We start from the raw sequence: 15,246 nt of genomic DNA on the forward strand, positions 1-15,246 counted from the left end.
ATACAAGCCCAGGAAGTGCAGAGTTCCAATCAGGAAAAACCCAAACAGGTCCACACCAAGACACATTGTAGTTAAAATGGCAAAGGTTAAAGACAAAGAGAGAATCCTAAAAGTAGCAAGAGAAAGACAGAGGGTTACATAGAAGGGAACTCCCATAAGACTATCAAATGACTTTTCTACAGAAACATTGAAGGCCAGAAGGGAGTGGCAGAAGATACTCAAAGTGATGGAAAACAAAGGCCTACAACCTAGATTGCTTTATCCAGCAAGGCTATCAATTAAAGTTGATGGAGAGAGAAAGAGCTTCCCAGAAAAAATAAGCTAACGGAATTTATTACCACCAAGCCAGCATTGCAAGAAATACTAAAAGGACTTCTGTAAATAGAAGAAAGATGAAAATAATCTAAGTACAAATTTAAAAATGGCAATAACTAAGTACCTATCAATAATCACTTTAAATGTAAATGGATTAAATGCTCCAATCAAGAGACATAGGGTGGGTTCCAGTGCCTGGAGGACCATGGCTCCCTTTGGAATGAACTTGCTAAAGACTCGGCATAAAAACAGATCTCCAATTAAAGACATGGATTCAGAAGAGAAGGAAATTGTGGTTTGGGTTTGCCAAGAAGAGAAGATTGTCTGTGGTTTAACTAAACGCACCACCTCTGCTGATGTCATCCAGGCTTTGCTTGAGGAACACGAGACTACATTTGGAGAGAAATGATTTCTTCTGGGGAAGACCAGTGATTACTGTATCATAGAAAAGTGGAGAGGCTCAGAACGGGTTCTTCCTCCACTAACTAGAATTCTGAAGCTTTGGAAAGCATGGGGGGATGAGCAGCCCAATATGCAATTTGTTTTGGTTAAAGCGGATGCTTTTCTACTAGTTCCCTTGTGGCGGACAGCTGAAGCTAAATTAGTGCAAAACACAGAAAAACTGTGGGAGCTCAGCCCAGCAAATTACATGAAGACATTACCACCAGATAAGCAAAAAAGAATAATCAGAAAAACTTTCCAGAAATTGACTAAAATTAAGCAGGACACAGTTTCCCATGATCAAGATAGTATGGAGAACTTAGTTCATCTGATTATTTCCCAGGACCATACTATCCATCAGCAAGTCAAGAGAATGAAAGAGCTGGATCTGGAAATTGAGAAGTGTGAGGCCAAATTCCATCTTGATCGAGTAGAAAATGATGGAGAAAATTATGTCCAGAATGCATATTTAATGCCCAGTTTCAGTGAAGTTGAGCAAAAGTTAGACTTACAGTGTGATGAAACCCAGATTCTGGAGGACCTGAGTGAAAGTGGTGGAATCATACAGCTGGAGGAATGACTAACATATTACAGAATGCTCATTGATAAGCTCTCTGCTGAAATAGAAAAAGAGGTCAAAAGTGTTTGCACTCAGATAAATGAAGATGCAGAAGGGGCAGCTGCAAGTGAACTTGAAAGCTCTAATTTAGAAAGTGTTAAGTGTGATTTGGAGAAAAGCATGAAAGCTGGTTTGAAAATCCACTCTCATTTGAGTGGCGTCCAGAAAGAGATTAAATATAGTGACTCATTGCTTCAGGTGAAAGCAAAAGAATATGAGCTCCTGGCCAAGGAGTTCGGTTCACTTCATATTAGTAACAAAGATGGATGCCAGCTAAAGGAAAACAGAGCGAAGGAGTCTGAGGTCCCCAACAGCAGTGGGGAGGGTCCTTCCTGTACTCAAAGAGTATTGAACATATATACCAATGACACAGACTCAGACACTGGTATCAGCTCTAACCACAGTCAGACTCAGAAACAACTGTCGGAGATGTGGTGCTGTTGGCAACATAATTCGAATGGCTTCTTTCTGACCTACTTTAGTGTCGTTCGTGTTTGTTTAATTTAATAGGAAACTTTATTCTAAATATTTCATTCTAAAAATATGTAAGTCATGATAAAGTATTCAGTAGTTAATAAAAACTAGAGAAATTTGTAAGTTTGTTTTTGTTTTAAGATTTCCAACGTGACCTAATTATGACAAGTTCAAAAGAATTGTGTTTAGGAATGCGGCACAATAGCTTGCAGGTGTATAACAGAAATAATTTGGTGGGAATTACAGTCTCCCATAGCTTCTACAAGAAATGATTTATACAAACTTAAAACTAACTCTTAATGTTAGACAGTCAATATATGGAAACAATACAGATGAACAACTAAAATTACAATGTGCTGCAATATATTTTTCAATGCTGTATCATTGAAATTTTTAAATTTGTAACGTACATGACAGCTACTCTATTGTAATTGTATCAAATTTAAATTAATTTTCTCATTATACTTAGAATGTACATCATCTCTGTCACTTCCTGAATCCCTCTATCTGTCTATGCCTGGACAACAGGAGGTGATAAGGGACGTGTACAAATACCAACAGTGGATCAGAAGTGGGTATAAATGAGGAAGGGCCAAATGCTGCATACCACAGCATCTTTTCTAAAGAAGCCTAAAATTATTAAGAGATATGCATGGGCTTTCTCTATCTGACAACCCAAATATTTGGATCAAACCAATGGTCTGTGCAGGTTCATTCTTTCAATGAGGTATGGTGTGGGTTACTGAGGAAATATCTGGGTCAGAGTCCTGTTCATGCCCTATCAACATACAAAAATTGAAGGGATGAGACATTTGGAGTCCTTTGTGTGGGTAAAATAGAGTTCTAGATGCCATAAGTATTAGCATTTTGTCTTTGAACATACAGAGAGGAACTCACATGGACAAAAAAAACTTTTATTCTGCTGTAATTCAGACTGTCTTTGCACAATAGTATTTTACCTGAGGTGCAAACTAAAAAAAAAAAAAAAAAAAAATACTAGCTGCACCTCATCCCCCCAAGCATGCTAGTAAATATCCAACAAATCAAATGGATTATTTATATCCTACCCTGACTGACAATCAAAGTGCCAGACTATGTTTGGTTTTACTTGATTTTTAGTTAGGAAGTCCTTTCTTCCTCCCTCTCCCTTCTCTCCTCTTCCTCTCCCTTTCTTGCTTCTTGCCAGTGAACACATGATATAATCATATTGAAAACAATTTTATTGTCCTGTTAAATGAATACTGCTGTAGTTTATTTTTTTTAGCTGACATCTCTCCTATATGTCAGTGTACATGTAGTAGAAATATTATTTTAATTTGTTTCAATATGTGGATATTGGTTAAGATCCCCAGTATTTCTCATGTCTTCTCTTTTATTCTTATGCTTATTATAGCACATGTTTTAATTCAATTTCTAAATCTTTTTCCATTCCCCCATCCCCCATACTTTTTACCAATCTTTGGGAAGATATTTAGAATTTTCTTAATATTTCACTTTAGTGAACCATCTACGTTATTTCGTGCACCAACATATTGCTGAAGGCCTTAATTTAAGTCGCCTGGTAAGAAAAATAGAAATTTCCATTCCAGGGCAAGTACAGTGATATAGACTAAGTAATAATGTTAATATGGGTTTATTTTAAAAAATAAAATGAAGGAATTGAATAGTAGTCTGAGAAAGGGGAGTGTATCTGCCTAGTATCCTATTAAATTACTCAGCAATATGGCAAGCCATTGAATTGGCATATTCATTGCTACTTCTGGGGATTAAATTCAGAAGATCATCAAGGACAAGCCAATTACAATATTATTTTCTGTAAGTGAAAATCTCTTTGGATTACTATTTAGTGAGAAAATAATAATACTTAAAAAAAACTGGTTATCTGCTATATAATTTGATTAATTATCTGAATTCATTGGAGGCTCTGATAAAAAATAGGACCAGACAGATAATTTTATTTTACAGACTGCATTAACTTCTGCTTTTATACAATTTGGTGTTTATACTGGTCATCACAGTGATACCTTCTAAGGGGCCAATTCTTCCATATTTTTACAGTAAACAATGTTAAAAACTCTTGTCTAAAAGTGGGACCACTGATTGTTGAATTCACATTAGGATTTCTAATTGTTCTTTAGTTATTTGAGCATTTGATTCATTACAATGTTAAATAATCAGTTACCATGGTGAGTTTCTAATTTAGAGTAATATATTAATACAAATAAAAATACTAAAATGCAATGCCCTCATCTCTGGGAACTGAGCTAGTCATTATTAAATTAAGTGAAAATTTGTATTATGAATATAGAAATTGATATAAACTTTAATGTTTTAATTATTTATAGAAGCTTTAAAATAAAGTGTTTATAAATTATCGAGTAACCTGCCAGGTTAACTATGTAATTGCTATATGCAGCTAGAAATAGCAAACCAAAGCTGATTAGTCTTCCTTCTTCTAACAAGACAGATTTTCACAGATTGTGCCTTGTTCATCATTCTAGTTGATATATTTCTTTCCCTCCATCAGCGATACATTAAAATTCTACCCATTTTCAGTCTTTAGTGTGTTATCTCTTCTATGAAATGTTTATCGTTCCATTCAACCAGTTCTAATATCTCTGAACCCACAAATATTTTAGCTGTACTTTTCATAGAGCAACATTTACATTTTGGCTTAGCTTATATTTATTTATATACTTATCTGACTTCCCTCTTTCAATGTATTTTTTATTTCTTATTACTTTGTTTTTTATTGTGTTAACTTCATTTCCTCCAATCAACCTCTTTGGTCTACTCAATTTTTGAACTGAATTGCTAAATTTTTGAAGATTGTGAACTTTTGAAAAATTATTTTTAAGCATGGTACATGATGCTCGTCATTTTATACATAAATATGCATTTTAACAGTCTTAAAATATTAATAGTAATTCTACTTATAAATTATTTGAGGGAACCCTAAATCTTCATGTTATTGTGAAAAAGAATTTAATGTGGTATAATTATTTTATTTTATTTTTAATTTGCAAAGTTACTGGTTTAAAGCAATGCAAATATTGTCTTTTAAAAAAAAACCTATCTATAGTTAAATTATGGTATTTTTCCCTGCGTTGTATGGATGTAAAAACTGTATTTTATAGAGTTGAATTTTAAATGGTAGACAAAATAACTATCAATATCCTAAATAAAATAACTATTTTATTTTTTCTTTTTATTAAAAAAATGGCCCCTTGTGGATGGTAGAAGCTATTCTATCTAACTCATTAAAATTTATTTTTATATTTATTTAAACATCTACTGTTTATGACACACTATATTTCTGTGGTTGCATTTTACAATTTTCAGAGTAGGATTATTGTTTTATTTAAAATGTATTTTTCTAGTGACAAAAAGAATACATTTTAATCCAGATATAGGTTTTTGTTTTTTTTCTGTGTTTTTTTTAATATTAGGCTATTTCTTTTCATACTTCCTGATTGATTTAACAAAATTGATGTGACAAATATAAAGTATATATTATTTCTTCAAGTGTAACTGATTCAGAATTAAAAAAAAGAATAGTTGTAAAAAAAAAAAGAGACATAGGGTGGCTGAGTGAATAAGAAAGCAAGACACTTGTATATGCTGTATACAAGAGACTCACCTCAGATCAAAAGACACACACAGGCTAAAAGTGAAGAGTTGGAGTAAGATATTTCCTGCAAATGGAAATGAGAAAAAAGCTGGAGTTGCAATACTTACATCAGACAAAATAGACTTTAAAATGAATATATTAAAAGACAAAGGTGGGCACTATATAATAATAAAGGGATCCATCCGACAAGAGGACATAACCCTAGTAAACATCTTTGCAGCCAACATAGGAGCACCTAAATATATAAAACAGATATTGACTGACATAAAGACAGAGATCAACAGTAACACTATCATTGTAGGGGACTTCAACACACCTCTGACAAAAAGGGACAGGTCTTCCACACAGAAAATCAATATGGAAACAACAGCCTTAAATGACACATTGTACCACTAGAATTTAATCAATATTTTCAGAGCATTTCACCCCAAAGCTGCAGAATACATGTTCTTCTCAAGCGCACATGGAACATTTTCCAAGATAGACCATACGTTAGGCCACAAAACAAGTCTTGATAAATTTAAGAATATTGAAATCATACCAATTGTCTTCTCTGACCATAGTGCTATGAAATTAGAAATGAACTACAGGAAAAAAAACTGGAAGAGACACCAATTCATGGAGGCTGAATAACATGTTACTAAATAAAGAACGGGTCAACCAGGAGATCAAGGAAGAAATCAAAAGATATCTTGAGACAAACGAAAATGAAAACACGACGACCCCAAATCTATGGGATGCCGCGAAAGCAGTCCTAAGAGGGAAATTTATAGCACTGCAGGCCTACCTAAAGAAACAAGAAACATCACTAATCAACAGTTTATCTTCAGACTTAAGGAATCTGGAAAAAGAACAGCAAAATAAACCCAAAGGGAGTACAAGGAAGGAGATAATAAAGATCAGAGCAGAAATAAATGAAATAGATACTAAAAAAAAAATACGAAATATCAATGAATCCAAGAGTTGGTTCTTAGGGAAGATAAACAAAATTGACAAACCTTTAGCAAGACTCATTTAAAAAAAGAGACAGAGGACCCAAATTAATGAAATCAGAAATGAAAGAGGAGAAGTGACAACAGACTCTGCAGAAATACAAAAAAATTTAAGAAATTACTATGAGCAACTATACCCACAAATTTGACAATCTGGAAGAAATGGAAATTTTCTAGAGGTGTACAACCTTCCAAAGCTAACTCAAGAAGAAACAGAAAACCTTAATAGACTGATTATCACCAGGGAAATTGAATCAGTAATTAACAATCTCCCAACAAACAAAAGCCCTGGACCAGATGGCTTTACAGGTGAATTTTTCAAAACGTTCAAAAAAGAGTTATCACCTATTCTCCTCAAGCTCTTCCAAAAAATCCAGAAGGAGGGAAGACTCCCAAACACTTTTTACGAAGCCATTATCACCCTGATCCCAAAAGCAGACAAAGACACCACAAAAAAACAAAACTGCAGGCTGATATCTCTAATGAATATAGATGCAAAAATCCTCAACAAAATATTAGCGAACAGAATTCAGCAGTACATTAAAAAGATCATACACCATGATCAAGTGGGATTCCTCCCTGATATGTAAGGGTGGTTCAACATCCGGAAATCAATTAATGTGATACACCACATTAACAAAATGAAAACCAAAAATCACATGATCATATCAATAGGTGCAGAAAAGGCATTTGATAAAATCCAGCAGCCATTTATGATAAAAACCCTTAAGAAAGTGTGAACAGAAGGATCATATCTCAACATAATAAAGGCCATATATGGCCATAATAAAGGCCATATATGAAAGTGGGCAAGGTTGCCCACTTTCTCCACCTCTATTCAATACAGTTCTGGAAGTATAGCCACAGCAATCACACAAGAAAAAGAAATAGGCATCCAAATCAGTAAGAAGGAAGTAAAATTGTCATTATATACAGATGACACGATACTATATAGAGAGAACCCTAAAGACTCCACCAAAAACTATTACAGCTGATAGATGAATTTAGTAAAGTAGCAGGATACAAAATTAATATTCACAAATCAGTTGCATTTGTATATTCCAATAATAAAACATCAGAAGGAGAAATTAAGAAAACAATCCCATTTACAGTGCTCCAAAGACTAAAATACCTGGGAATAAATTTAATCAAAGAAGTAAAAGATCTGTACTCAGAAAATTATAAGACACTGAAGAAAGAAATGAAAGAAGATACAAATAGATGGAAACACATACCATGTTCATGGATAGGAAGAATTAATACAGTTAAAATGTCCATACTGCCTAAGGCAATATACATATTCAATGCAATTCCTATCAAACTGCCAACGACTTTTTTCACAGAAATAGAACATATAATCCTAAAATTTATATGGGACCGTAAAACACCCCGGATAGCGTCAGCAATTGAGAAATAAGAACAAAGTGGAAGGTATAACAATACCTGACATCCAATTATACTACAAGGCTACAGTAATCAAAACAGCATGGTACTGGCATAAAAACAGACACATAGATCAATGGAACAGAATAGAGAGTCCAGAAATAAATCCATGCCTATGTGGTCATTTAATCTACGACAACGGAAGCAAGAGTGTATGGTGGGGTAAAACAGTCTATTCAATAAATGGTGCTGGGAAACCTGGACAGACACGTGCAAAAAAAATAAAGCTGAACCACCTCCTTACACCATGTACAAAAATAAATGCAAAATAGCTTAAAGACTTAAATGTAAGATCTGAAACCATAAAATACCTAGAAGAAAATATAAGAAGAAACTTCACAGACATTACCCGGTGTAAGATTTTTACTGATATATCCCCTCGCGCGAGGGAAGACAAAAAATAAACATGTGAGATTACATCAAACTAAAAAGTTTTATGACAGCAAAGGAAACCATCAATAAAACAAAAAGTGATCCTACTGAATGGGCAAAAATATTTGCCAATGATGTATCTGATAAGGGGTTAATATCATAAATTCATAAAAAACTCACTCAACTCCAAAAAAAACAAACAACCCAATTAAAAAATGGGCAGAAGACATGAAGAGACATTTTTCTAAAACGGACGTACAGATGGCAAACAGACATACGAAGAAATGCTCACCCTCACTAACCATTAGAGAAATGCAAATAAAAACCATAATGAGATAACACCTAACCCCAGTCAAAATGGCTGTCATCAATATATCAACAAACAAGTGCTGGCGCGGATGTGAAGAAAAGGGAAAGCTTGTGCACTGTTGGTGGGATTGCAGATTGGTGCAGCCACTGTGGAAAACAGTATGGAGGGATATAAAAAATCTGAAAATGGAACTACCTTATGATCCAGCAATTCCACTCCTAGATATCTATCAGGAGAAATCCAAAGCTCTAATTCAAAAATATTTATGTATGCCTATATTTAATGGAGCACTATACACAATAGCTAGGACATGGAAACAACCGAAATGCCCATCAGTAGATGACTGGATTAAGAAACTGTGGTACGACTTTGGTCATCCAAATGGCGGCGTGAGGTGAGCCTCTGTAAAACTCCTTTGGAATTTACAATTAATCGAACAACAATAACTCCACAAAAAACTCCTTGCACAGCAGACAGGCGAGACGAAGAGGCCCACCACTGCATTCACCTAAAGGTGGGAGAATCACGTGAGCCATGGAGGAGGTAAGGGAGAAGTGCTGAGACAGAGCAGCGCGGGTCAGGACGCAGACCCAGCTCAGTGCTCCGAGCTCGCTGCATCCTGGAACTACTGCAGTTGCAGGAGAGGTAAGAACTCAGAGTGATAGGGCTCTGCTTATAGCCCACAGGGCTGAGGGGGCAGCATATAACACAGCTGAACCCAACGCTCACGGAAGAGACCTCAGAGAAAAGACTGAGGGAAGAAGGATGAAAACGGTGGTTTAAGCCCTCACTGCCGAGCAGAGAACGGAAGCCTTAGACACTGAGACTAGTCGCACCCTCCCTACCCTCCCAGAGCTCGCCCCACCCCCACCTGCCCGGTGCTAGAAGCAAAACAGTAGCAGTGTCAGATCAAAAGAACAGAATATTTGCTGTTCTCAGAACCGTGGACCGCAGACAAAGATTCACAGCCAAACTAATTCCAGAAAAGGGGAGGGAGCTGTGAAAGCAGGACCGGCTGTGGTGGTGGTTGCCACCATTGCTCTGGACAACCTCTCACAACTCACCCCTCCCCTGGCACCACTTAACTGGGCAGATCCCTGCAGGAGTAAACAGAACTGCTGAAACATACGGGCTCTGAATCTGGAGCAGGAAGAGCTTTGGAACTTCAAAAGATCTCCTCATCCCCACAGGGACGTGGCCCCCTATGGCTCCCAGGCGAACGGTTAACAGACTAGAAGCCCGTTTCCCAAGGAATCCCCCCATTGTGTGAGAAACTAGAATAGTGCAGAGAAAACATAGCACCAATGTGTGAGAGAGGAAAAAAAAGGCTCGGTCGGAAAGAAAATAAAACATTCTACCAACCAGTATTGGAAAACAAAAGAAAGACCTCTTCCTATCAACCTGTTGCCGAAGCCACTCCTGTAGATGTCTAGGAAGAGAAATAATAAATCAGTAATTGCCATGAACAACCAAGGCAACAAGACAGCTCAGAAAGTAAGTGAAAAATCTCCAGAAAAGGAACTTAAAGATATGGAAATATGTGACTTAAATGACAAAGAATTCAAGATTGCAGTTCTGAAAAAACTCAATGAGATGCAAGAAAACACAGAAAGGCAATTTAATGAACTCAGAAACACAATCAAAGAAAAACATGAGCATTTTACGAAAGAGATTGAAATTTTAAAAAAGAACGAAATGGAATTTCTGGAGATTAAGAACTTAGCAGAAGAAAGTGAGAATGAAATAACCAGCTTAGGTAGTAGAATTGACCAGATGGAGGAAAGAATCAGTGACATCGAAGATAGAAACGTGGAAATGACACAGATGGAAGAAGATAGAGACTTGAGACTTAAAACAAATGAAAGAACTCTACAAGAACTTTCTGACTCTATCAGAAAGAGCAATATAAGAATAATGGGCATACCAGAAGGAGAAGAAAGAGTAAAGGGAACAGAGAATATATTCAAACAAATTGTTGATGAGAACTTCCGAAACGTGTGGACAGAACTGGATCCTCGAATCCAAGAAGCAAATAGAACACCTGATTACCTCAATCCCAACAGGCCTTCTCCACGGCACATTGTATTGAAGATGTCTAAAGTCAATGACAAACAAAGAATCCTCAAGGCAGCCAGGGAAAAGAAGACGGTAACCTACACAGACAAGCCCATTAGATTATCATCAGAATTTTCAGCAGAAATTCTACAAACCAGGAAGGAGTGGAACCAAATATTCAAACTATTGAAAGAGAGAAATTATGAGCCAAGAATAATATATCCAGCAAAGATGTCCTTTAGATATAAAGGAATAATAAAGACCTTTCCAGACATACAGAAGCTGAGGGAATTTTCAAAAACACGACCTGCACTACAAGAAATACTAAAGGAGGCTATTCGATCACCATCAACAGGGACAATTTGTGGCAACATAAAAAGGGGGAGAGTAAAGGCCTGAACTGGAATATGGGAATGGAGAAAGTAAGCGTGCTGAAAAACGTGGAATACTCTAAATATCAAACTTTCTTTTACATAAACTTAAGGGTAACCCTGAAAAAAAATCCAGAACTGAAATACATACTTTAATAAAAGAAGAGAGGGAAACGTGATAGAATACCACCACACAGAAATAATAGACAACAACAAAAAAGCAAAGAAAGAACGGAGACACAGCCTTACCAGAAAACTAAAGATAGAATGACAGGAAAACCTTATGTATCAATAATCACCCTAAATGTAAATGGACTGAACTCACCAATATTAAGGCACTGAGTAGCAGATTGGTTCAAAAAACTAAACCTAACCATATGCTGCCTCCAAGAGACACATCTGAGCTACTAGGACAAGCATACACTCAAAGTGAAAGGGTGGAAATTGACACTCCAAGTAAATGGTACCAGAGAAAATCCGATGTAGCCATAATGATATCAGATGAAACAGACTTCAGAGTGAAAAAGATAACAAGAGCCAAAGATGGTAAATGGTATATACACAATGGTAAAGGGGACTGTACAACAAGAAGATATAACACTCGTGAATATTTATGCCCCCAATGAGGGAGCACCGAAATATACCAAACAACTACTAACAGAACTAAAGGGAGAAATTGACCAAAACACAATTATACTAGGGGACTTAAATACATCATCAACAGCTATGGAGGGATCATCCAAACAGAAAATCAATAAGGAAATAGCAGCCCTAAATGACACATTAGATGAAATGGACATACTTGAAATATATATAGAGCACTTCATCCTAAAATATCAGACTATACATTGTTTTCAAGTGCACATGGAACATTCTCAAGGATTGACCATATATTGGGACATAAAATCAGTCTCAGCAAATTTAGGAAGTTTGAAATCATACCAAGCATAGTCTCTGATCACAAGGCATTGAAATTGGATATCAACTGCAAAAAGAAAGCAGGAAAAACACAAATACATGGAGATTAAACAACATACTTTTAAAGAACGACTAGGTCATGAAGAAATTAGAGGAGACATCAAAAGATACATAGAAACAAATTACAATGAAAATACATCCTACCAAATTTTTTGGGATGCAAGGAAATCAGTTTTAAGAGGGAAATTTACATCATTACAGGCCTATCTCAAGAAACAAGAAAAATCCCAAATAAATAACCTCATGTTACTACTTAAAGAACTAGAAAAAGAAGAACAAGTGAAACCCAAGGTCAGCAGAAGAAAGGAAATAACAAAAATCAGAGCAGAACTAAATGAAATAGAGAACAAAAAGACAATAGAAAAAATTAATGTGACAAAGAGCTGGTTCTTTGAAAAGATTAACAAAATTGACAAACCCTTGGCTAGACTCACTAAGATAAAAAGAGAGAAGACACTAATTAACAAAATCAGAAATGAAAAAGGGGAAGTCATCACGGACACCACAGAAATACAAAGGATCATGCAAGAATGCTATGAAGAAATATATGCCACCAAATTTAATAACATAGAAGAAATGGACAAGTTCTTAGAAACATATAGCCTTCCAAGGATGAACCATAAAGAACTGGAAAATCTAAACAAACCGATCACGAGTAATGAAATTGAATCAGTCATACAAAACCTTCGCAGAAGCAAACGTCCGGGACCAGATGGCTTCACTGGTGAATTCTACCAAACCTTCAAACAGGATCTAATACCAATGTTGCTCAAACTCTTCTAAAAAATTGAAAGAGACAGTACTCCTTAACTCATTTTATGAGGCCAACATTACCCTGGTACCAAAACCTGGTAAGGACAACACAAAAAAAGAAAACTATAGACCAATATGTCTGATGAATACTGACGCAAAAATCCTAAACAAAATTCTAGCAAATCGAATACAATAATGCATTAAAAAGATTATTCATCACTGCCTAGTGGGGTTCATCCCCGGGGCACAAGGATGGTTCAACATCCGCAGATCCATCAATGTGATACATCACATAAACAAAATAAAGGAGAAAAATCATATGATTCTATCAATTGATGCAGAAAAAGCATTTGACAAGATACAACATCCATTTATGATTAAACCACTTAATAAAATAGGTATAGAAGGAAAATACCTTAACATAATACTATAACATAAAGGCCATCTATGACAAGCCCTCAGCTAATCTGGAGGTATCGCACTTCCTGACTTTACCTTTTCTTACAGGGCTTCAATAGTCAAAACAGCATGGTATTGGCAGAAAAACAGACACGTAGATCAATGGAATAGAATTGAGAACCCAGAAAGAAAACCACATAAATATGGACAGATAATTTTTGACAAAGAAGCTAAAAACATACAATGGAGGAAAGACAGCCCTTCAATAAATGGTGCTGGGAAAATTCGATAGCCACGTGCAAAAGAATGAAACTGGACTGCAGTCTTTCACCATGTACCAAAATTAATTCAAAATGGATCAAAAGACTTAAGCATAAAACCTGACACAATAAACTGCATAGAAGAAAACATAGGTACTAAACTTATGGTCCTTGGGTTCAAACAGCATTTCATTAATTTGACTCCAAAAGCAATGGAAGTAAAAGCTAAAATAAATGAATGGGACTATATGAAACTTAAAAGCTTCTGCACAGCAAAAGAAACCATCGACAAAATAAAGAGGCAACTGACTGAATGGGAGAAGATTTTTGCAAACAGTGCCTCCGATATGGGGTTAATACCCAAAATATACAAATAACTCATGAAGTTCAACAACAAAAAAACAAACAACTGAATTGAAAAATGGGCAGAGGACCTGAAGAGACATTTCTCCAAAGAGGACATACAAATGGGAAATAGACATATGAAAAAATGCTCAACATCACTAATCACCAGAGAAATGGAAATAAAAACCACAATGAGATATCACCTCACCCCAGTCAGAATGGCTATCATCAACAAGACAAATAGTAACAAGTTTTGGAGAGGCTGTGGAGAAAAAGGAACCCTCATACACTGTTGGTGAGAATGCAGATTGGTGCAGCCTTTATGGAAGGCAGTGTGGAGGTTCCTCAAAAAATTACGAATAGAATTACCATATGACCCAGCAATCCCTCTCCTGGGTATCTTCCCAAAAAATATGAAAACATTTATACATAAAGATACGTGTGCTGCAATATTCTTTGCCGCTTTGTTTTTGGTGGCCAAGACATGGAAACAACCAAAATGTCCTACGATAGATGAATGGATAAAGAATACTATTCGGTGGTAAGAAAAGATGATATGGGAACATTTGTGACAACATGGATGGATCTTGATAGTATAATGCTAAGCGAAATAAGTCAGACAGAAAAAGGAGAGAATCCTATGATTTTACTGATATGTGGCATATAAACCAAAAACAACAAAAGAACAAGACAAACAAATGAGAAACAAAAACTCATAGACACAGACAATAGTTTAGTGGTTACCAGAGGGTAAGTGGGGTGAGGCGGAGGGAGATGAGGGTAAGGGGGATCTAATGTATGGTAATGGAAAGAGAACTGACTGTGGGTGGTGAACACACAATGGGATTTATAGATGATGTAATACAGAATTGTACACCTGAAATCTATGTAATTTCACTAACGATTGTCACCCCAATAAATTTTTTTAAAAAAGAAACTGTGGTACATGCAGCTATAAAGAAGAAAGAAATCTTACCTTTTGCAACACCATGGACGCACCTAGAGAACGTTATGTTAAGTGAAATAAGTCAGACAGAGAAAGACAAATACCATATGATCTCACTTGTATGTGGACTCTAAAGAAAAAAATAAGTGAATGAAATAATCAGAAACAGTTTTGGAGATGTAGAGGAAAAACTGAGGGTTGCTAGATGGGTGGGAGGTGGGGATAAGGGGGAAGGTGAGGGGATTAGAAAACAGTCAGTAACGACAAGATGGCCACGGGGTTTAGAAAATTATTAATCAATAATGTTGTAAAGATTTTGTAGGGTATCTGATGGACACCTGTCCCCTTTGGGAGACCACCTCAGGGATGATGTAGATGCCTGATCACTGCTCTGTACACCTGAAAACTGAAAAATAATGAATGCCAACTATAATTTTATCTATATCTATATCTATATCTATATATGTATGTATATACTTACAAGAAGTAGAGTACAGCATTAGGAATAGAGACAGTGGAAATGTAATGATTCTGTGTGATGT

The 15,246-nt window shown here is 35.9% G+C and overlaps 1 protein-coding gene across 1 annotated transcript; it reads left to right on the forward strand.

Moving 5' to 3' along the window:
• Nucleotides 1–520: 520 nt before the first annotated feature.
• LOC308494748 (ras association domain-containing protein 9-like) lies at nucleotides 521–1,827 on the forward strand (the record flags this gene model as incomplete). The annotated part of the gene is given in 4 exon segments (XM_081042669.1): nucleotides 521–721; nucleotides 725–1,333; nucleotides 1,337–1,778; nucleotides 1,781–1,827. Coding segments are annotated over 4 exon segments (1,299 nt in total).
• Nucleotides 1,828–15,246: the final 13,419 nt, after the last annotated feature.

Source organism: Rhinolophus hipposideros (genome assembly GCF_964194185.1).
Source record: "Rhinolophus hipposideros genome assembly, chromosome: X".
NCBI lineage: Eukaryota > Metazoa > Chordata > Mammalia > Chiroptera > Rhinolophidae > Rhinolophus > Rhinolophus hipposideros.